At 41.6% G+C, this 24,747-nt stretch overlaps 1 protein-coding gene across 1 annotated transcript in view; it reads right to left on the bottom strand.

The window, feature by feature from the left end:
- Positions 1–24,747, bottom strand: part of PKHD1 (PKHD1 ciliary IPT domain containing fibrocystin/polyductin) — a 237,640-nt gene that overhangs the window by 65,499 nt on the left and 147,394 nt on the right. The window contains exons 51-58 of the mRNA XM_054630011.2: positions 21,494–21,631; positions 13,718–13,831; positions 13,005–13,092; positions 8,945–9,099; positions 6,979–7,131; positions 5,754–6,632; positions 4,267–4,429; positions 2,165–2,325 (exon numbers count right to left, since the gene is read on the bottom strand). Of these exons, the coding sequence (XP_054485986.2) occupies positions 2,165–2,325; positions 4,267–4,429; positions 5,754–6,632; positions 6,979–7,131; positions 8,945–9,099; positions 13,005–13,092; positions 13,718–13,831; positions 21,494–21,631 (1,851 nt within the window). The remainder of the gene's footprint in view (positions 1–2,164; positions 2,326–4,266; positions 4,430–5,753; positions 6,633–6,978; positions 7,132–8,944; positions 9,100–13,004; positions 13,093–13,717; positions 13,832–21,493; positions 21,632–24,747) is intronic.

Genomic DNA, 24,747 nt, shown 5'->3' with positions numbered 1-24,747 from the left:
GGGAATCTGTCCCTACAGAATCATTAAGTCTTGAAAAGGCCTTCAAGGTCATCAAGCCCATGATGAATGAGTGAATGCCACCATGCCCACTAAACCATATCACAAAGGGTCACATCTTGGTTTTCTTTCTTCTTTCTTTCTTTCTTTCATCATTTCTTTTTAATGATTCCAGGGATGGTGGCCTCACCCCTGTCCTGGGAAGCCTGTTTTAATGTCTGGCCATCCTTTCTGGAAAGAAATTTTTCATAATATCCAACCTGAATTTTTCCTGGTGCAACTTGAGGGTATTTCCCCCTGACTTATCACTAATTTCCTGGGAGAAGAGGCCAATCCTTCTTTTCAGGGAGTTGTAGAGAGTCCCCCTGAGCCTTCTTTTCTCCAGATAAGGAACCTCAGCTCCCACAGCTGCTCCTCATGGGATTTATATTCCAGACCCTTCCCCAGCTCCTTTCCCTTCTGGGGACCCACTCCAGCCCCTCAATGTCTTTCTTGCAGTGAAGAGCTCAAACTGAACATGGGACTCGAGGTTTGGCCTCATCACTGCCCAGCACAGGAAGGATGATAATTGCTCTGGTCCTGCTGCAGGAGATGAGTGGGAGCAGGAAAGTTGAGCTTCTTCTCCAGTTTGTCTATCCTGGGAGCCTTCATTGCACTGTGAAAAATACTCAGTGCTGCAGCTTTCCAGAAAGAGAAGAAGATGACCATGAATTCACCTTATCATCAAGTTGTGCCATTTCAAATGTCAGCCACAAAAGGAACCATAGGTCAGAATGGGAAATGCAGAGGAATTTAACACACATTTGTGAAGGGAAGGGGAAAAAAAATCCCCATTCAGATTTGGGCAGCAAAAAGAGAACACAGCAATTTTGTCATAGCTTCAGAGGCAGGCAACATTTATCATATGCTGTTACCTCCATTTCACAAGGAGATAAACCCTAGGGAGTAAAGGTTGTGCCCTCAGCGCACTTTAGATGGTAGGGATTCCTCTTATACCTATGACTGTGTGCTAGGATGTGCTAAAAATGGTGGGAATCTGAATAAAATCCAGGTTTTGTATGCAAATGTATTCATTAATATGCAGGTGCTAAGTGGTAATAGTACCAGAGCATTAGTGCTTGGATGTGATTCATAATTAGGGTGGAAAAGGTACAATAAAAATCAGTGATTGCATCTAGACAACACATAAATCAACCCTGTAAGCAGCCAGCTAGAGCAGGATCCTTAGAGGAAAAGCCTTGCACATTTTGTTTAAAGATTAAAGTTCTTCTTGTGTTTAATCAGTTTTAGAGTGTGAAGGAAAACAGGATTAATTACAGTCCCTCCCATCAGTCTCCCGTACCAGCAGAGTTACAAACGATGCATCTCTACAGCAAAATGGCCACCATCAGCAGCAGGCACAGGGAATGCTAATTGTAATTAAAGAGTTTATTTGGAATCAGAGAGCTGAGTTTTAATCAGGATGAGAATGGAGCCTTGCTGTGGGAGCCTTCAGAAAGTGGTTACTGAGCAGAATGGGCCTTTTTTAAACAGAGAGGGGTCGTCAAACTTCTGGAGTGGGTTTTCAGCTTGATTATCTCCTCAGTGGGATGCAGATGAAAATCTTTGCAGGGCCAATTATTGGTATTATTTTGAAGTTTTGTGGTGTTTTTATGGCGTGTGCCCCTCAATGCTCTCAGAGGACTTTGCAAAGGGCAGGTAGAATCACCAATCATGGAATGGTTAGGGTTGGAAGGGACCTCAAAGATATCCCATTTCACCCCCTGCCATGGGCAGGGACACCTTTTACTATCTCAGGTTGCTCCAAGCCCTGTCCAACCTGGCCTTGGACACTTCCAGGGATCAAGGGACAGCCACAGCTTCTCTGTGAAACCTGTGCCAGGGCCTCAGCACCCTCACAGGGAAGAGCTTTTCTACCACCCAGTCTAGTGAGTCAGACCCTAGAGAGGCTAAGGATGCGGGGTGAAATGATACTGCAAGAAGGCAGAGTGGCACTGGTGGGCACAAAGCTGCACAGCACAATTCCCTACATCCTGCCTGGAAAGGAATCACACAGACTGGGACTACCATGACCTCAGCCTCAGCTGCAGATCTCAATGGAAGTCACATCTCATGGTTCAAGTTTCTGCATGATTTTGCAAACACTCCCTCCAGCACAGGCACTTACCAGCTTCTGAGTAGAACTGTGTCCATTCAAACTCTGACTTGGGGAAAACAGAGACAGGGGGCTCCAGATGCAGGACACCTCCATCCAAATCCTTGAAAAGGGCTTTCCTTGAGCCTTTGCATCTCTTTTCAGGGAGCATGGTGTCTTCAGAGGTTTGTCCACTGGGTAGTAGGAAAGGTAACATTATTATTAGTGGCTTGGAACAGCCAGAAAAGCCTATAAATTTCTATGTAAGTCATTAACTACTGGCTGCCACAGAGGAATGTACCTGTAACAAAACAGGGGTGTTGAGAGAAACTCATCTCACTGAGACAAATATAAGAGTTGAGATTAATAATGTCCTAAACAAGGATCAATATTGACTATAGAAGGAGTTCAGTGTGTTTAAATAACATGCCTAATTTTTGAAACACTAGCATGTAGTGAGCTGAATTGCAGATTGACTAAAGGTTCAACACAGCTTAAAGGAACTGGTGAACTGAGCATCTCACACCCATGGCAGAATTCAATACAATAAAAAGACTTGTACTCCAGAAAAGTCCTTGGAGATATTTTCAGATTACTACACATTAAACCTTGAAGAAAATGCAGAATTATTTGGTCTCAGGCTGAGAAAAAACAATTTCTGGTACCCTGAATGGGGCAAATAGTTATAGGCAGAGACTTGCAGTAAGGGCAGAGGAATAAAAAGGCCAATTCCCCCAGTCAACCAAGCTCAAAAGAGGCAGAGAACAAAGACTCCTCTGATCCTGACAGTTCAGTTCTTGACCATCTCTCATCACATCAGCATTTCTGCTGGTTAGGTCTACCAGTAGGACAAGCAAAGTTCTTCATGGATTTGCTATATTCTCTGATATTTCTATTTCCTTTCTTGCTCCAAGGCAATGCTCATCTTCTCTTTGACAGGACAAATCCATCAAGATATCCCTTCAGGATGCTGAAGCAGAACAATGCAGCCACATCCTGGATCAAGCTCAGCAGCTGCAAAGGTGGATTAAATGCATGCATGCAGATATTGCATGAGGAGCACTGGGAGATGTAACCACCCTCAGAGGCTCAGCAGCCTCCCAAGGCAGCATTCAGTGATCCACGTGGATTCCTCACATTTGAAAACCACCAGCTCTTTCAGCAGGTCCCTACCAGCAGAATATTGTGGGATGGATACAAGAGTGAAACATAATGGGAGCTGACAAGCTGGACAGGGCTCAGAAATCTACACGCAAACTAATGCCCAGAGCAAAAAGCAAAAATATAGAATAAAATAAGAAATTCTGGCAGAAGGCTGGAGGGGCTCTAAACATAGCAGTGCGGGACACCTCCAATTATTTTTGACTGGCAAGTGGAGTCCATGCTGGAATTTTTTTTTGCTACTTCAAGGCTTTCCTGACATAGCCTCTGCATCATGTTCAGTGACTGCAATAAATAAATAGGCATGTGGTTTCCATTGGATGTGGTATGTCTAAACCACTGCAACCAGCAGTGACTTAAGGTTACAGATGAAGTTCTCCCCTCCCTCCTCAACACTCACAGATGATATTCTCCCTGGGCAGGAGCAGTTCTGGCAATCATTTGACATCTCACAGCCTGCCTGGTACTGATCAACATTTCTGATGTGATCTCGCAGGCACAAATCAAGCCACGCTTCCCCGACCAAAAGGACATTCCCTGTCTCAGGGTTTTTTTCCTGGAGGTCCTGACATTTTCTGAAGCCTGAGGCTGAGAAGTCAGAGATGCTCAGGATGGGGGTTTAGGAAATGGGATATGTGAGGCTTGTTTTGCTACACAAATGTCAGGAAAAGAAGAAATGCAAGAGGATTCATCCGGAGATGCACCTTGATGGAATTCAAAACTCAAATTAAAAAAGATTGCCCTAAACTAAATTTGATGGTGTTTTTCCATTTTTTTCTCTATATTTGAGTTTTTCTGTGCATGTTTGCTTGATGTCAGAGCTTGTTCATTTTTGTCAGACAGGAGCAATACAAAAGCAGATATGAGGGGAGGATAGTTCCAAAGCTGTAGGTGTTTGGGTTTTTTTTTTTTTTTTTTTTTTGTTTTTTTTTTTTTTTTTTTTTTTTAAGATAGCTCAGAATGAAGCATTTTACCTCGTTGGATGAAAGTAGAACTTGTCCTTCTCACTGACATGTAACATCCTTGATGTCTCTGCTGTGATGAGAGGCATGATGCCTAAATGATCAGCATTTGACATGATACAGACATCCCTGTCCTCACTGAAGCAGCTCTGTGTAAAACCAGTAAAGGTGACTTCTGCCGGGGATTAAGAGAAGATCAAGCAAGGAAAAATGGTTAAAAGAATGCCATAACTAGAGATAAGAAATTTGTCTTTTTTCATGTGATGTTTTCCATATTAACATGCCCCCCATATATATCAGGGCAAATTATTTTTAAATCAGACTAATAGCATTGTTCATGGATCTTCACGTGTCTTTAGAATACTCTGTAGCTAATTTATATCCTGAGTTGATACAAACCAAGTCACACCATAGGAAATGATATTGCAGAAACTGAGAGAGAAAACAAAAAGAAAGAATATGTAATATGTTTTCATTTGAATGAGTAAGAACCAGTTAAATAACAACCTGCCTTGGATGATTTTTCTACTTGCCAGAGATTAATATAAAACAAGCAGGGTGTGATGACACATACTTGGCTCTGTCACTCAACTCTTATGCAGCTCCAAAATCCATATTGTGCCATGAATTTTTTGTGAGACTCTGTGCAAGTCTATTTGTCTTCTTCGATCTCTCTTACTCCTCAGTAAAAAGGGGATAATGAATTTTCTTGCAAAAGTAAAGAGCAGTGAGGAGTAAAGACATGAAAAGCAATCAGGTATTTAGATCCCACCATTGCAATCAGCTATCAGGGCTCTGCTATATTCAAATATTGCTCTGGGGACTGAAAAATTCATTTGAAACAAAGATCCAAGATACCTAACAGACTTCTATTCCTCAAGTGCAAGCTCTTATACCAATAAAGGTCATAACTGCTTCTGTGAGTTGTAGTTCTTATGTTCTGTGACAACTCTATCCAAAGTGTGATATTCACTTCTCAGATTTGGTATCTTTATTTAGGTAGAGGCAGCTGTGGGTCAGAGAGATGAATCAATTGGAAAAGTAACACAGAAGGAAGGTATGTGTGAGGTAGAATCTATGGGTTAGCACGAGACATTATTATCATGGAATCACAGAATCCAAGAATGGTTTGAATTGGAAAGGACCTTAAATATCATCTCATTCCACTCCTCTGCTATGGGCAGGGACATCTTCCACCATCCCAGGCTGATTCAAGCCCCATCCAACCCAACCCTGAATATCTCCAGGCATGGGGCAGACACAGCTTATAGGGGCAACAATTATCCTGCAGTAGATGCAGGAAGTAAAAAATATCAAATAATATGTTTTTCTTAATTAAACTGTATCAAGTTGTAGAAGAATTGTGCTATCAATTTCACTGAGACTCTGATTTCTCCAACAGTCCATCTGTGGGAGGCTAAAACCTCAATTGGAAAAAATGAAATGAGTAAAGAAAGGCAGTGACAGAACAGTGTGGCCAGTGGAGGCAGAAAACCAACCTTTCAGCTTCATGATTCCCAGGGCTTTTGGACAATGCCCAGTTTTGTGCCAGGGATGCTCTGGCCTTTGGCTGGGAGCGGTGCTAAACGTGGGCCATAAAATCCCAACATGGCCTCTTAGAGGGTAACGTGGGGGTCGGTCCTGGGCTGTTGGATCAGCTGAGTGAGGCTGGATCCTGTCTCTGAGGCAGTCAAAAGTTGAGCTTGTTGCAACAATGATGGAGTTTTTAAGTTCTATGAATTTTTTCCCTGTGTAGCATTGCTCAGTGTAGGCACAGTGCACCATTGCCAGGAGTCCCACAGTGTTGTCCACCAGCACCACATTTTCCACAATAACGCTGCCTCCAAGGTGGAGCATGACACCATAGTCATAATTCTTAAAGGATAGAAAACCTGTGATTCTAGTGCAGGTCTGATATCCATCTTCCTGGTACAGGTGAACGCCGTGGAGACTCGAATGGGCCACATTTCCACTGCAACATTCTCCAGCTAGTGAGCACTCCTGGCCCCTGACATGGAAGCCAATCCTCTCGGATCCTGCCACAGCATTGCCATGAAGGGAGACATCGGTGGCCAGGTTCACCTTGATGCCAGCAACCCAGTTTAATGAACCTGCTGGCTGCCTGCTCAGAATAACAAGGCTCCTGATGAGAGAGTGATTTTTCCCTTCCAAATCAATGCCAGGTCCAGTGGTGTTGAACACCACATTATCATGCAACAAGATCCCACTGCTCTCGACTGCTTTAATGCCAGCTCCACAGCTGCCACTAATGCTGGATGACACCACTGAAGACCCCTGGGATACATTCCTGAATTCAATGGCAGAAAGCTGAGGAGGCCCAAAATTAAAAAATTGAACATTTAAGAGTTGAAGAGCACCTGCAATGAGAGAAATTGAGTGAAATGAACATTTGTATTACATAAGAACAGGTAAGGACAACCACGTTAACAGCAGTCAGATGTATAACAGCAGGTACTTTGTCAGTGTACTGTTGTGATGGGTATTTGTTAATAAATATATACAAACACACAGTAAAACCTTACAAAGCACACAGCACCCTTCCTAAAATATCTTCCATATTTATGAGTTTTTAGTGGCGTTCATGTTTCATACTTGCTGACAGTCAGTTTGTTCTGACTTTCATGTGAATGAATTCACATGTTGCTGCACCTCTTTCTTGGGCAAAACCAGTGTGCTTGCTGAGGACAGGTGAATCTCAGCTACCTTCAAACTCCATCCCAGTGGAGTCTGTGAAGTGTCCCACCAGCATCCTCCCAGCACAAGCCACATCGGACTGGATCTGCACGTTCCGTGTGAGGAGCCCAACCTCCGCGGCCAAAGGGATGGTTCTTCCATCTCCTGTGTCATGGGGACGCCCTGGGAAAAGCAAGAAAGCAAATGTGATAAGTGTCTATCATAGCTATTAGCCAGTGCTTTGAGGGACACAAATCCTGACAGCTCCTCTGCAGAATCTGCACTGACATTCAGGTGTGTTTCACCCCCAGCACAATCTGCGTGCGTCGACACAAAACCAGAAAGGCCACCTGCCCATCAAATATTCACTGTGTGCTTATATTTTACCAAGACATCTTGTTTTTTAGAACAAGAAGGTGCTAAACCTTTCCCCTGAGGTGTGCAGGTGCCAAAGCAATGAACAGGTTCACACTTCATTTTTTCCAAGCTCTCTGTGCTGGAGTTACTCTTCAGCACACTGCAGAGTTGATCTCCATGAATTTTCCTCAGGATCAGACTAATGTCAATGCCAAAACCCTTTTTGCTACAGAGTCTTGCTTGTGTGTGCTTTCTAAGAGGATTTTAAAACATTTTTTTCAGTGCCTTTCTGAAGGAGACTTTTGCTCAAGTTTGTGCAGCTGTCTAGCTTGGATTAATCTCAGGTGATTTTAGACACGTGCAGATGTGATTTAGTTATCCAGACTGGTTTTATGCATGGCAGAGAGCAATAGGCAAATCTCAAGTGCAATTTCTTGTGTATTTTATATACCTGCTTTAGGGGCAGATAAAATACGAGTGAGAAGTATGTATTGCATGTATTTTTCTGCTTTAATTATCCAGGGAGCTGAGAGTGACTGGTTCATGTGGGAACATTTCCTGCAAGTATCTACATTTGCCAAGGTGAAACTCGGTATTTCCCCATTAATTTTTCCATCAGTACTTTTTTTTTTTCAGCTGTATCTAACAACTGCTGCATTACTCAATTTCCCCTCATGATACATTAATTGTATCTACATCATCTAAAAAGAAAGGCCTAAAATGCATAAACTACTGGAAATAAAGTTGAGATGTTCTATGCTTTGAGCTGCACATTTTGTTTGAAAAATGCAATTGTCATAAAAAACCGTGCCATGCAGGCTACTGTTGATTAACACTGTGGATAATTGCAGAACAGAGCTCAGTTCCAAGAGAAGCTTTGATTACTGGCTCAGACATTTAAACATTCACCATTTAAAACATGATATTTCTGGATCTTTTTATCCATTACACTAATTTCTGGGCCTACTGGCTGGAATAAAGATCAAATTTAAAAAATATGGATGTGCACAAGAAAAATCCTTAGTTTGGAGGTTCAGAATTTGAACTGTTAATGAAATTCTTTTGCTTTTGTTAAATAGATGGTAATAAATTTACTATATAGGCTGAAATAAAAGTAAATATGTATTAACACTGCATCCATTTTTCCACAAAAACATAGATCCCATGCAGTCTACAGAGAAAATAGCAGATTTCATGTTTATTTCGATATTAATTTATAAATACATTGTTTTCATACCATGGAATTGATAAAATTTTGTATTTTAAACTTTATGAATATGATTATTTTTGAATTTGAAAAAAAGGATGGGGTTTAATTATTTTTCAGGGTTTTGACATACCATAGAAATTGTAGAAAGGGCCTAAAATCCTACATTTCTTTTTTCCTTTAAAGAGGAAAAATTACTTTCTCTGTCTGTGAACCATCTCAACTTGAAACACCAGAAAGTTTTCCCAAACAATTCAGCAGTGAATTGATTATATTCACAGAAATTCATGTTAGAATCAGCAAGCTAAAAAAGTATATGGTGAAAGAAATGGAGACACCAGAAGGAAGTAGAATTGTTCCTGTTGAGATATGAAATGGAAAGTCAATACTTCAGAAGAAAACTCTCAAAAAAAGGAAAGAAAAATTCCTTACCAATGTGCCTGTGCAGAAGGTGTTGATGAATTCTTATATTATGGCCATGGACTTCTTTAAGTGTAACTACTTCAGCTTGGTGGGCTTCATAGGAGGAAGAACTGATCACAATATCCCCACCTTGATCCCAATCAACTTCATCCTCCACAAAAATCCTGTAACACCATGATATAAACTTAATGTCATTACACTTACAAGAGTTAGGCTCACAAATTTCATTAAAAACGAACAGTTTTGCTCAGGGAGATCTGAAAAGAAAAAAAAAAAAAAAAGAAAAAAACTCCACAGGCTATGCTGTAGGAAAAGCCCCTTTAGGGCTTTTTGCAAAAACAGATGTCTGAAATATGTGGGAGGAAATTAATCCTGAAGCATCTACTTCACACCATTGATTAACAACATATACAGTTCCAGCACGGCATTTCAGAGCTCAAGCTGCCTCCAAAAGACATATCAGACCATTTTTGGTGCCAGGAATATTCTGCAGAGCTGAAAGTCAGCTTTGGATTTAGACAACAACCATGTGCAGGGTCATGGGCTGTCTGCACTTGGCATCTAAGCTTCCACCAGAGCTTGTTGGTGCAGTCAGTAGTAGGTGAAAAGCAATTCACTTCTCTGGATTGGGCACTCTGAGCAGGATTTGATTCCCTAAACAAGAGCACCTCTTGCTATCTGAGATACCCCAGGGTGTCTAAAACATCAGCCAGAAGATGTGACAGGACACAGGACTGGCTCCTGAAGTGCTCCTGGAGACAAATGTGCAGCCATGGAAGGACCCCAAAAACATCTCAGAAGTGCCCAAAGACACCTCAAATGGGCCCAAACCATCTGTTTAGAACCTGAATCCTGCCCTTAGTAGCTCAACATCCTCTAGGCACCATCACTTAAAACTTTATTGAGCGTTGCACAGAGCCCTGCATTTATTTGTTTTAATCTTGAACTGAAGATCCCCTTTTACAGTCAAAGTTGCATTAGAAGTTCAGGGGATTTTTAGCTTCACATAAGGAAAATAAAAGTGCTTAGTGACAGCAAAATGCATAATGATCAATGTTCATCTCTATTTGATAAACACCTTGTCCTGTGACAGGGTGACTGCTGCTGGCCAGGTGATGATCTAAACTCCTCAGGGAATTATTGGGGAAAAAGGGTACTGAGTGAATTCAGACAATGCTTCACATGCAGGATAGAGTGACAGAAGGGCAGAGAGAAAGGAGATTCCTCAAGGGATGTTGTCAAGTTTTTCCAGAGTCTCTTTTCCCAATATTTTTCAAAGATGAGTAGGTTCCAGATGAGCACGTACAGTCTACAATACGTGTGAATATTCAGTAGAGAAATCCAACAAAAATTTATTAAATTTTTTTTTTTTACTTCTTTTTCTTTTTCTTTTTTTAGGAATCACTGCATCTCTTCTGATATGGCAGGAAAGTCCTTCCTGTACTGATGAGCTGATTCATACTGGAAAATGATATAGAGCAGCTCCTCTCCTTCAATAAAATCCACTTCCTTTAGCTTTCATTTTCCTTCAGCTTTCATATTCCAGCACTGCTTTACCTATTTCCTGTATCCAACCACATTAACTCTTAGCTGGCTTTTGGTAGATTTTTAATAAAAAATAGGGCATTGGTTTTGGTTGTTTTTTGTTTTTGTTTTTTTCCCCCCTTTCTTTTAACAACTGAAACAACTCTTTGTGCTGTATTTAATGTGCATGCATTAACTCCAAACACTTGTATCTTAGCACTTCATGATATTTCACATAAAATATCTGGGCAGTAACCCAGACCTAGCCTGGATCCATTTCATCCAAGTGTTTAACTGGCATGCTTCACTCAGAATCTGCTCACTCTGATCTCCCTTCTCAGTCAGGGAAGGAGAAGAATTTCCAGAGGGTGATTCTAAAGTTGCAGGGTTTGGATCAGGATCAGCAATTCCTAAACAATTAATCTGCACTGAACACACAGCTCTGAGAGGGCTCACAACAGATGAGTTCTACTGGTGAGGTCTTTGTGCTTCCACTGCTCATCTTTGCAATCATTTCCCTAAACGCTGACACGTCTACCCTGATGGGAACTCTTCCAATGAGGCTTTGTTAGGCCTGGATGAAAGGCAGAAACAAGGAAGGAAAGAAGGAAGGAAAGAAGGAAAGAAGGAAGTAAAGAAGGAAAGAAGGAAAGAAAGAAGGAAGGAAACAAGCAAGGAAACAAGGAAACAAGGAAGGAAACAGGGAAGGAAACAAGGAAACAAGGAAGGAAACAAGGAAGGAAACAAGGAAGGAAACATGGAAGGAAGAAAAGAAGGAAGGAAACATGGAAGGAAACAAGGAAACAAGGAAACAAGGAAACAAGGAAGGAAACAAGGAAACAATGAAACAAGGAAGGAAACAAGGAAGGAAGGAAACAGGGAAGGAAACAAGGAAACAAGGAAGGAAGCGGCGGAAGGAAACAAGGAAGGAAACATGGAAGGAAGAAAAGAAGGAAGGAAACATGGAAGGAAGGAAAGAAGGAAGGAAGTGGCGGAAGGAAGGAAGGAAGTGGCGGAAGGAAGGAAGTGGCGGAAGGAAGTGGCGGAAGGAAGTGGCGGAAGTGGCGGAAGTGGCGGAAGTGGCGGAAGGAAGGAAGGAAGGAAGGAAGGAAGGAAGGAAGGAAGGAAGGAAGGAAGGAAGGAAGGAAGGAAGGAAGGAAGGAAGGAAGGAAGGAAGGAAGGAAGGAAGTGGCGGAAGGAAGGAAGGAAGTGGCGGAAGGAAGGAAGTGGCGGAAGGAAGTGGCGGAAGGAAGTGGCGGAAGTGGCGGAAGTGGCGGAAGTGGCGGAAGTGGCGGAAGTGGCGGAAGTGGCGGAAGGAAGGAAGGAAGGAAGGAAGGAAGGAAGTGGCGGAAGGAAGGAAGTGGCGGAAGGAAGGAAGTGGCGGAAGGAAGGAAGTGGCGGAAGGAAGGAAGTGGCGGAAGGAAGGAAGGAAGGAAGGAAGGAAGGAAGGAAGGAAGGAAGGAAGGAAGGAAGGAAGGAAGGAAGGAAGGAAGGAAGGAAGGAAGGAAGTGGCGGAAGGAAGGAAGGAAGGAAGGAAGGAAGTGGCGGAAGGAAGGAAGGAAGTGGCGGAAGGAAGGAAGTGGCGGAAGGAAGGAAGGAAGTGGCGGAAGGAAGGAAGTGGCGGAAGGAAGGAAGTGGCGGAAGGAAGGAAGGAAGGAAGGAAGGAAGGAAGGAAGGAAGGAAGGAAGGAAGGAAGGAAGGAAGGAAGGAAGGAAGGAAGGAAGGAAGGAAGGAAGGAAGTGGCGGAAGGAAGTGGCGGAAGGAAGTGGCGGAAGGAAGGAAGTGGCGGAAGGAAGGAAGGAAGGAAGGAAGGAAGGAAGGAAGGAAGGAAGGAAGGAAGGAAGGAAGGAAGGAAGGAAGGAAGGAAGTGGCGGAAGGAAGGAAGTGGCGGAAGGAAGTGGCGGAAGGAAGGAAGTGGCGGAAGGAAGGAAGTGGCGGAAGGAAGGAAGGAAGGAAGGAAGTGGCGGAAGGAAGTGGCGGAAGGAAGGAAGGAAGGAAGGAAGGAAGGAAGGAAGGAAGGAAGGAAGGAAGGAAGGAAGGAAGGAAGGAAGGAAGGAAGGAAGGAAGGAAGGAAGGAAGGAAGGAAGGAAGGAAGGAAGGAAGGAAGGAAGGAAGGAAGGAAGGAAGGAAGGAAGGAAGGAAGGAAGGAAGGAAGGAAGGAAGGAAGGAAGGAAGGAAGGAAGGAAGGAAGGAAGGAAGGAAGGAAGGAAGGAAGGAAGGAAGGAAGGAAGGAAGGAAGGAAGGAAGGAAGGAAGGAAGGAAGGAAGGAAGGAAGGAAGGGAATTCTCAGCTTGATTCATCCTTGGAATTTTGATTTCTTTAGAATTAAAGTTAGTTTCTGTTGGAAGGGACCTTAAAAATCATCAGCTTCCCCATCATGGTGCAATTTTCTGTTACCTAGGTTGTTTTTTTCTATGTAAACAGAATTCAAACAGAGCCCATCACAAAGGGAAAGAATAATGCAACTCACAGGAATATTAAATACAACCCATAGCAACAGGAGCCAAAATTTAATATTTGAAAGCATATTTAGCCAAAATACCACCTTTCATTGCCAGGAGCAACATCAGTTCCCAGATGTGTCCAAGGCATCTTAGGATAAGCACTATAAATTTGCACCTGTCCATAAACTCCTGGGGAAAAAAAAAAGAAAGAACAGAAGGAGGATTTCAAAGGTTAAAGAAAAAGAGGCTTGAGAAGAACTGAAGAAATGACTAAATATATGGAAATCTTTATTAAAGTATGTTTCTATATTTTATGAGAAGTGTAAGAACAGCACAAAAACTTCACTCAAAATATAAAGTGAAGGATAAATAAGTCCTCAATAAAGTAAAATGACCATTGCATGTACAGGCAAGAGAGGGGATTTTACCACAGAAGTCTCATTGACACAAATTAGAATTGAAGAAATTGTAGACAACAATATCTACCATAAAAAAAAAAAAAATTCTAAGTAGAAAACTTAGGTAAAAACTCCAGGAATGAAAGGTACAAAAAATTATGTGGCTATTATTAATCTTTCTGGACTATGAACTTTTTTTCCCCCTCTGGAAAAGGGATCCAAAACCAGAGGACAAATCCAAAATACTGAAACTTTTCATAGAGATGATATGTCCCAGAAGATTAAACGTTAGCTGTAAAATTTGTGTACCTTTGTTTGAGGTTTATCTGTAGAACATAGTAACAGTCTCAACAGTGGTAGATTTGGGTATTAATAAAAATTAGTTTCCTATGAAAAGTGGAATTCAGGTTTCATACCAATACTCCCTGGGTGCACATTTATATCCTCCAGACGATCACAGTAAATCCCTTCAGAAGCCCGAAGAAGGAACAGCAGCTTTAAATCCCTTTCTAGGGGATGTTGCAAAGAACCTGCAATAAAGACAAAACAGCATCAAACCCACCACAAAAGCACCCATGTCTTCTGTGATGCTGAAAACGGGAGGGAAACTAGGGGGGGAATATGTGTGAATCTGATTTTAAAGAAATAACTAAGTGGTTGAATTAATATTTCCTTTCTCAACCAGTTTTTGCCTTTTTGCTCCTTCACCAGTTGAAAGGTAACCATACAGCAAGGATGAGAAAAATGGAAAGATTGAGGAAAAAAAAATTAGGGAAAAAGAAAGTGCCCGAGAGATTTTGGTGATAAAGCTGCACAGTAAACTATATTCCAACTTTGCCTTCATTTCTTTCACCAGGGGTAGTTTACAGTTTCAGAGGAAAATGGCCCAGCACTAAACAGATACTAAGGAGGAAAAAGTAGGACAGTTTTTGCCCTGGAGAAATGTATGCGGAGTCCAGTAAAGGAGTTCAACGTTCCTTTAAAATTAGAGATTAAATCAATTATGCAACAGAAAACTGCAGCAGATGTAGAACTAAAATATATATATATGTATCTGTACAAAATTAGCTGGCCTGTCATGTTCTTTTAATATTTAAAAATTACTAGTTTGGAAAAGAGAGCTGATTTTGTATCCTAAAGAAACGCTTTGCTCTAAGAGCCTTTTTTTATTTAAGTGAAATCAATAAAACAATTAATTGTTCCCCACCAGTGTCTGACGGATAACTGAGGATATTTAAATTCTCAGGTAAAAGGCAAACAGTACAAGACTTGCATGTTCCCCATCTAATATATCTCACACTAGTGAACACTTCTATTCTCTGGGGACATGGATGGAATTATTTTTCAGTGTCCATTGTCCACCCAAACCAGGTTTGATTTCCTTGTTTAAACTCCCATAACTGTGTTTTGAATAGAGGAAAAGCAGGAATTAGGTTGTTTCCAAATAGGCTTTCACAATTTCTCATGTTTTTTACTCCTGGTTACAAAGCATTTACTATTATAGTTAAGTCAGTTAAAACCATCTCATATATCCAATTCCCAGCTCAGTTTTAAAACCATTTTTAAGTAGGCTTCCAGATTTAACAATCACATACAAAGGATTGGAAATGGGGATTCCATAGCATGAACTGGAAGTTCTCCCTCCTTTAAAAGATTTACATCTATATTTAGCTAAAAATCATAAATTTTAGTCCAAAAATGCACAACATATTAAGAAATTATACCTTTGTTCAAAAAAAGCCAAAAACACACAAATAAAAAATACAGTCAGAGTGAGAAACAAAGGTCATAATAAAACTATTTATAATGGAAAATAAAATAAAATTTAAAAGGGAAGATAATATTCACAGAAATTCTTCAGTGACTGGAAACTGTAATTGGTAAATGACACAAAAGAACACAGTAGTCACCAATCAGTAGAAAAAAAATCTGCTTCTTTTAAGAATATCTAGAAGAAAAATAGGCTTAATACTTGCTTATTGCCATCAACAGTTCCATGAGTTTAAATCAATGGATTTTAGTAACTTGAATCCAAGTGCTAGCAGAGAGTTTTACAGGAAACCCGTTGGACTATTAAGGTGGACTCTTCAATAATTTTAGAATAACTCATGATGTCTGAGAGTCCTTGAAAAAAGCTAATATTGTGCCAATATTTCAAACAAAGATAAAAGTAAGAGCCCCAGGTAATTACAGGCCTGTCAACTTGACACTGATTCTGGGGGAAAAATAAATAAAAATGGAATGTCCAACTCTGAACACAATTAATAAATCATTAAAGGTGGATGATATAATTAATGCCAATCAACCTGCTTTTATAGGAAAAAAAGGTCCTGTGAAACTTCCTTGTTATCGTCTCCTAATGAGATTACAGGTCTATTTGATAAAGATAATAGCTTTGATATCATATAATTGGCTTCTCCAAGGCACTTGGCTTAGTAGCACAAACCTTTGTGATTAACAAACTACACGAGTGCTGCAGGAACATGGCACACACTAATTTACAGCCTGAGTGACTGGAATGGGGACATGGACTCAGCCAGGTCTGGTCCTGCAAACCCTGTGGCATTCCATGTTTTATTAGGGACTCAAACTTGTGTGAGGATGCTGAAAGTAAGCAGATAAACTGACACAACTGGAGAGAACAATTACAAGGATGCTCTAGGAGAGTCAGCAGGAATTTAGAAGTGAAGAATTAGGAAAAAAGTGAAGAATGCTCTAGGGGACCCTGCTTGAGCAAGGTGGTTGGATAAGATGACCTTCAGTGATCCATTTCAACTTTATCCATTCTGTGATTCTCTAATATTGAACATAATAAGGCAAGAGATCTTGAAAAAGTAAGAATCTCTCTGGGAATGAATGGGGAAGAATGAAAAACAAAGGGAAAAGCTGAGTAAGGTCTCAGATACACACTAAGTCTAAATAGATTCCAGCAGAATGGCCTATGAAAATGAATATATGGAAGCAGCAGCGACTTCAGCTTACTCATAAGGGGACTCCAAAATAGTTGATTCACACAAGTCACCAGAGCTGGCTAAGTTTCAGAACATTATGAAGAATCAATGAAATCACAACTCTTGTAATAAGTAATTTTGTTGGCTACAGCAACTTGCCACAAACAACAGGAATCATGATTTCTGCAGCACATAAGTGCAGGATCTGGGCTTTAAGTGTCCATCTTTGGACTTTGATTGTGAAAACTTCAGATTTCTTGTCCCACTTTTCTGTGGTGAGCAAATCCTACATAAGACCACACCAAACTGCCCAATTCCCCATCCTGCATGAGACGAGTGGAAATGGATCCCCTTTCATGTTCCTATTCCAGCTGGAAGCCCTGGCAATTTGATGAGCAACCTGATTGATCATAAAGTGAAATATTAATATGCTGCTGGCAGAGAGCCAGGAAAAAAGGATACTTGCAACCTGGAAATTACCAAAAGGTGGAAATGTCTGGTGAGATGTGCAGAAAAGGTCAGGAGGCACTAAAGACAGAGGCGGGGCTCTCTCAAATATGTGTTCTTCCAATTGCACTACACAGCGCAAAAAAACCCCAATCATTTATGATAATCCCGTGTTAATAAACAACCCGATGTGTTAATAAATTCACCACTGATTCTGGGCCTGAAGAAGTGTGAGATGCAAATGTTGAGATTGTAACACAGATCTGTTAGCACAATGGTTTCAGGTTTATCTCCTGGAGAGGAGAAAACCTACTATGAGAAAAAAAGGAGGGAATAAACAGGAGAACAGAAATAAAGATGTGTTTTTCCTACGCAGATTTTCATTTATCCTGGACTGTGGTCTGGATCTAGTTTGTTGAGTTTTAAAAGCATTTTCCATTGTTTTCATATTTCAGTTCTGTTCCAGATGTTCCTCCTGACAGATTTTTGCTGTATTGTTTGGGGTTTTGTGCCATAGCAAAACCCATTCAATTCTTTCCTAGAATAGTGGGTGTTTCCTCCCTTCTAGCCTTCTCTTTTTTTCACAACATAACACTCTGCAACAGCTGTTGCATATAAGAGCAACGAAATCTCTGAGCTAGATCTCTGCCCTTCACCTGGCAAACAGACTTTGCTGTGTATCTTGCTGGGACCATCTCCTCTATCTCTGTTTCCTGAATCCAAAACTTCTTGGACTCTAAGTACCCAGCTATTTTGAAAACTGTGTCATATTTTCACCAGAAAGTCTGAGGAACTTTTATTCATGATCTATGGACAGCTGGACAGCACCTACTGTTGGTTTTCTTCTGGAGCTTCCTTCAGGTGTTCAGGCTGCACTCTGGAAAGCAGCCTGGAATAGCAGCCAAACAAGGAGACCTCACTTGATTGCCTCTTTCTGCCAAACGTACAGAAGATTTCAGGAGTCCTCAGCTCCACATCACCACAGCTGTGGAGTAGAAACCAACAGCCAGAAGTAGGGGTGAATGAGGAATAAATGGTGAGACACGTAGGATGGGATCTGAGAGTCCCTGTGCCCTCCAAATCCTCTTTTGGATTGCAGATACCAGACAAGGATAAATGACTGAAAAGTGGGACTTTTAAGAAGAAGTTGCAGGCAGGGCGAGATACCTTAGGGTGCCCAGAAAGATAGAAAATCCTTATAATTAGACAACTGAACCACATTTTGAGTGATAATCAAATACCTACATTCAGGTTTTTTAATGTAGATTTTCTCTAGATACCTTTATCAACCAGTCCCCCTGACTGCAGGGGCTCCACTGGTAATATTGGATAGACCTTTACTGGAACAGCAGCTCATGTGCTGATGTCCACATTACACCTAAATTTGTATGTCTTGAACATTTGAACCAAATCCCTTCCCTACATGGAGCAATCAGTTAAAAGAAACTGAATGACTTGGAAAGGGTAAAAGCCAAACAGGCAGAGGCTGAGGGGTTCATTGAAGGGAATACAAACAGTCCAATGAACTTCTCAAACCACTTTTTTTCTGTGATCCGGAATGAAAATACATCTTGTTACGCCAGCAGAATCCCTTCTTCATACAAGCTGGACAGCTGTGCAGGGATGGTGTGTGACTGCAGGGTGGGACTCAGCCCACAGCCAAAGATGGGACCCACACGACAGAGGTGCTAGAGAAGTTGGAAAAGACAGTAAATTGGTGAAACTCACTGGTGCTCTAATTACTGCTCTTTATTTACTGCTAACACATGGCCATTTAATGAAATACACTGATTTGTCCTTTGACAAATTAGTATGGGGGTTCTTCCTGGAAAAGAGGGGGAATAAATGCATTAGAGCTCTCACCACGAGCAAGTTAAGGGGCATTAGAATTGTCTGGGGTTGCCTCTCCAGACAATCAAGCCATGAGCTAATGATGACCTCAGGCTTCTTGCCTCCAATGAGTGACATGACTGACAAGCAGCCATCAGGAGATATGTGAAGGAGAGAATGTGACAAGTTGAAATAAAAAGAGAAATCCTATCTGGATAATTACTTGGCAAGCTCTACTATAAAAAGCAAAAGCAGCCTGCCAGCAAAGAGCAGCTGAGTGCAGTTTAGTTCAGGATGAGTCCAACAGATCAATGTGTGCCAAGTGAACTTCAGCATTTCCTTCAGCTTTATTGGGAGCTGAGGGCTTTGCTCAGCAGTGGAACAGGGCATTTGCTGCACATATTGCCTGAGTTTTAATGCTTGTGGGTTAAAATGGACAGAATCATCCTAGCTGAGAATGGAAAAACAACTGTGAGATGTTGAACTCATCACTTCTTACCTTGCTTTGACACAGATGTGCTAAAGATATCTAGCACTTCACTTTCTCTCTGAACCTCAAACTTCCTTTTACAAGCTGGAAAAATAGCCAATATTTACAATATCATAGTACAGAGAAATAGAAATAAATGGTGTTACTAAAATACTACTGCAAACATCACCATAAAATAAAAGATTTTGAAGGATAAAGTGAAAGAGAGAAACTCCTTACCTTAGGGGTAGGACTATGAAAGTGGAAATAATCAGAAAGTTTCCCTGGATCCAACAACATTAAAGGTCTAGGAGCACCCAGAGATATTCCTGTGTGGGTAAAACCACACATTTTCCTTTGGGTTTTCTGAAAGTTCTGACAGAGTTCTTTGTGGATCTTAAATCATCTCACATCTTCCAGAGATCATCATTCACATGGATTGTGATCATACATTAAAGAGAAAGGTAATGATTGACCCTGCACAGTCAATGGTGTTCCAAAAATTCTGATTTCCCAACCATCCCTACTTTCTCATCCCAGTTTGCCTGTAAATTATTGTTTCAATAAAATTAATTAGGTTCTTGTTATGGTTGATAAACTCCAATTTTACACTGATTTTTTTTCCCTTTGCTACATATTTCCCATCATCATTTCTTTCCAAGCATTTATGGTCATGACTTAACCTTCTGACTTTGTTTTCTCTCTGCAGAGAAGAAGTCAAGTGCTCTGGAGGACACCAAAACCAGATAAGATGAATTTCTAAACTGATCATTGTTCTCTATGAGTTCAAGGGAACAAAATACTCTAGCTTTACCAGACAGTCTTTGTCTCAGGCCATGAAATTAGAAGGAATAGCATGTGGCTATAGATTTCTACACTGAAAATAGGGCATGGAGAAATTACACAACAGGCAGGACCTGGGGATTTGGCTCACGTGATGCCAACCTGAGATCCTGCTCAGGCAATGCTGAACGCTGATGTCCACATCTATTAAATCTGTTTACTAAACTGTCTCATTACCTATTTTGTGTCAGGATTTCTTTAGGGTGTGGTGGACTTGGACAGATGGGCTTCAAAACCCTTCCTTCAGGCATGGAACAGGCAGGGTTGGACAGATGGGCTCCAAGACATTTCCGTAGGGCCTCGAACACATGGGAAGGGAAAGGGGAAGGGAGGAAAAAACAGGCACTCCCAGCTCTACATGCAGGCAGAGAAGCCAGTATGAGATGTGGGAGACTTGCAGAGCCTCTACCCACCCATCATCTCACAGCTGAAACAAGGACAGCTCTCCAGGAGATGCTGGACTGCAACTCAACAGCTGCAAATACCTGTTTGGCTTTTAATATCATTACTACTCACAGATGTGCTGGAGGGGAGTTTGTGCAGCAAAGTGCCTCAATGTTTTTTTAATAAGTGTTTTTAGCAATGAACACATGCTTTTTCTTAAAACCAATATGAAACCGTATTTAAAGTGCAAAGGAGTCTAAGTAAGAAATGACTGACAGTCTTTTAAGTATATATATATTTTAACCTCCCAGATTAAGCTTTCCAACCTCTTTTTCCAAAGAAAAACACAAGACAGCAAAATAACTTTTTTGGCCAGTACTATATTAACTAAACAGTCCCTTGAGATTAACAACAAACAAATATTGAAGCAGACTTCCTCAGGAGGTGATTACACAAACAAATTCTCTTTTTAAAGTTCATGAAACCAATCTTGAGAAAGGTCAGGCAATGATCAACAATGTGATCCCTGCGTCCTAAGGATTCCTGTAAGTAAATATAATGCCTGGCTTTAGAAACCTTGATATTTAAAAGGAATTATGTGAGCAATTACTTCAGAGTGGAAAAACACCAGTCCTGATTGTTGTAAATAATGTGGAACAGCCCCGGTGACTTTGGGGACTGTGAAACAGCTGGAAGTAGGGGCAAGGTGGTACCTTCCTGTGGTCCTGGTGCTCATCTGTACAGAGGGATGAGAAGAACAAGTGTGCTGAATCCAGCTGTTTCACACCACAGCAGGATTTGCAGGCATTCAGGGAATTCTTCATGACTTTGTTTATGTTGGGTTTAAATATTTCTGTGTCACAAAAAGCGTCCTGTTAATGCCCATAGGCACCAGGCATTGCCTGAACACTAGGGCAAATCCTGCCCTGAGGAATTACTGTCTCATAAAGCAACCCCCACAGGGAGTAGGGAGGTCTTTTACACATATCAGATAAAATCTCTGCCCCGGTGAAACCAGGAGTGAGGTGCAGATTGCAGTATTTGTAGCATGTTGCCATTAAAGGAGTAGGTAATTAGCTCCAGTGGATAATCATCCTGCTTCCCATGGATTCTGGGTGTCCCATCTGCAGATATCCAGATAGCCACGGGGCATTAGTTTGGACAGCATGTTTATGGTGACACTTTAAGTCATTCTACACAGTTTTGTTTTTTTCCTATCAAGAGCAGAAATAAACCCCAGGCATCCCAAAAATGAGCTGTTCACTCACCCACTCTCAGCACACCCCCCAGCACCACGACACAGGCTGCACTCAGGACATTGCTGGAGCTGCTGGGGAACTCGAGGGTTCCCAGGATGTAGAGTCCTCTCAGAGGGGGAAGAGCCACATCCACCAGGATGGTCCTGTCTGGGGAAAAAAAAAGCAGAGGGTTGTTTTGGTCAATGGCAGCCTGACAACATCACTTGCCAAAAGGAATGTCAACTTGGCTTGAGTTTTGTTTCTCAGATTGGTTTTCACAGAATCATGGAATGGCCTGGGTTGAAAGGGACCTTGAACATCTTCTTGTTCCAACCTCCTGCCATAGGTAGGGACTCCTTCCACTATCCCACATTTCTCCAAGCCCTGTCCTGCCTGGCCTTGGACATTTCCAGGGATACACTCACAGTTTCTCTGGGCAACCTGTGCCAGGGCCTCACCATCCCCTCAGGGAAGAATTTCATCCTCATATCTAATGTAAACCTACTCTTTTTTCAGTTTGAAGCCATTAGCCTTTGTCCTGTCCTTGCAAAGAGTCTCTCCCCATCTTTCCCATTTTTGCCTCATGGAACTGAAGAGGACAAGAGAGTTTTTTTGAAGAAAACAAGAATGACAAAATGCTTCATCCCTGGAAGCATTCAAGCCCAGGTTGGACAGGGCTTCCAGGAGCAACCTGGGATAGTAGAAGTTGTCCTTGCCCATGGCAGGAGGTTGGAACAAGATGAGCTTTAAGGTCCCTTCAAATACAAACCCTTCTGGGTTCTAGGATTGATGGAAATGGAAAAATATCCATCAGTATCACTGAGGTGTGTCATGGCACAAAGGGCCTGCAAGTCCCCACCTTGTCCACAACAGTGATCAGGGTGACAAACTGCAGCCACACACCATGAACTACCTCCACTGACTCCCTGTTACCACTTTTCCCTCTTTTCATCTTGGCTTTGCTCCCAGTTAGGTTTAGAGTATGAAAACTCACCTCTTCCTCACCATCCAAGAGGAAAGCTTTGCTTACACAAACACAACCTGCAGGAAGCCAGAGGTCATGGAACCACAGAATTTATTAAAGTTGGAAAAGAGCTCTGAGATCACTGCCAGGTCCACCATGAGTTCCATTCTGCATTCATATTCCCCTCTAAAAATCAGTTAGCAATGACCAGCAAAGCACCATTCCCTCAGATCCATAAGGAGAAAGCAAGGGGGATATTTTTACATTTCAGAACAGAGTGGAAACTTTTGTGGCTTGAGCACAATGACAACATCACTGCTGCTTCCTAAAGCTGCAAGTCTGCAGCCTGGGAACCTTTAAAATGTCTCTTAAATGTTCCAAGTAGGACATGAGCAAGGATGTAAATGGTGGATCATTTAGAGGCAGCCCACTGCACAGAGGTGAATTCCACCCTCAGGGCCCATCTAATGCTCTTGGATGTCACTAAGAGCTTCTCAGCTGATTGCACCGGAAAACAGCTCAGGCCCTGAAACTGTGGTTTCCATGCCCTTTCATTATTGACAAGAGTAACAGTGTGGTGCCTCTCTCAGTCAGTGGGTGTTCCTGGAAAAAGGAAAAGCAAGGTGTTTCCCTAGCAAGGGCTTCAATAATATGATCTAATAATGGCTTTCAGAGAAATAGATTGCAGGAAAAAGAAATCTTCATCATAATGACAGCCCTACCCTACACAGAGATCTTCTGTGACTCTCATTGTTCTCATAAGCACTCATTGCAAGGCATTGATACAAAAAAAAGGGGGAGATTAAGGAACACACATATTTTTTCTGGTGTATTTTGACAGAGTGGTGAGAATGGGACACTTGAAACCGATTTTGTGTGGAATATAAGAACCATGAAGTGACTTGGGAAGTGGTTCAGCTACTTAACAGTTTCACTTCTGCCTGTGGACATTGGCAACTGCTGTGGATGGGAACACAAATGACCACAAAATGGGTAGCACAGAGAAAGTCCTTGCCAAAAATCTTGTAATCAGGGGCTGGCTCAAACCATTTAGCACACACATTTAAGAAAATTCCAAAGCCCTGCTTGCAGAAAACATAATCAATATGATTCTGTGTAAACCTACATGAAGTACACGCAGAATTGGACTGAAAGAAAACATTAGTAGCATTTTCTAGTTTTTTACTCCTTGGTTTTGCAACCCTGTAGTTTCACAACCTCCAGGGAAAGGAAAATTTTATTTCAGGTTCTGTTTTCAGGCTTGGAGTTCTGGCTCTGCTTACAGACTTGTTTGTCTCCTACCTACATATTCCTTGTGAATCAATTATCCCACCTCTTCCTTTTCCCCTCTGTATTTTCATCCTTTCTCTCTGGCCATGAGCACCCTGAAAGCCCAGGATGTTTGCTCTCAAGGACTATACCAAGTACAGCAGCAAACCATGGCCAATCTGAACCCCTCATCCCAAAACAAATTCCCTGCATCCTTGGGCTGAAACATCTTTCAAGCATGCAAAATTTTCACAGCATTCAGATGAAGTAAGTCTCTAGGGAGCAAGGGCATTTTTTTCCCCTCTAAATCTTATGGTGTTAGTACTTAATATATTTTTACAGGCATGGAGAGATTCCTGTCTATAATCTCTTTACAGGACAGGTACAGTCCCATACCCTGCAGAACTGTGAAGGGAAGGCTCAGGATGTGAGGATAGGAAACAGAGAGGAGAATAAAAAGGGAGATGTTGTTAAAATGGTATCTCTCAGACAGAAGGGGAATCTAGTTTGTGAAATCACAGCTCAAGAATGTGGCAAAAATCTTCAATTGACAAAGGCCATAAGTATATTCATCAAACACAGGCTGAAACATTTTTACAAGGAAGAGAAGCAGTGCTCCCAGGCATGCCATTTATATGTCACATTTCAGTCTAGAACAGAGATTTTTTGCTGAGTTGCACATCTTTCTAAAAAATGTTTTATAAAGGAAATGCTGACTGCTCTGTATCTGTGGCATCATGTGTGGGAGCCTTGAAACAGAGGAGTGAGAAATTCCCCCACTCAGAGAGATCTTTGCAAACCTTGAGTTTCCTCAGTTTAAAAGGACAACACTCTGAGGTGTGATGCTTGGGGTGTGAAGTTCTCAGAGGATGAAATGTTGCTCTGCAGAGCATGGAGGGGAACATGTTTCCACACGTGAAGAAAAAAGCAAACAGATTCAAAAGCAACTTCCTTACAGAATACACTCATTTACCTCGTAGAGGGAGATATGACTTAGCAGTTAAAATAGGCTTTAGGTCACTGAGCTCAAAGGATTTACCTTCAGAGAAAG

Source organism: Agelaius phoeniceus, chromosome 3, assembly GCF_051311805.1.
Source record: "Agelaius phoeniceus isolate bAgePho1 chromosome 3, bAgePho1.hap1, whole genome shotgun sequence".
NCBI classification, from domain to species: Eukaryota; Metazoa; Chordata; class Aves; order Passeriformes; family Icteridae; genus Agelaius; species Agelaius phoeniceus.
This window is presented reverse-complemented; position numbering and strand designations above follow the sequence as displayed.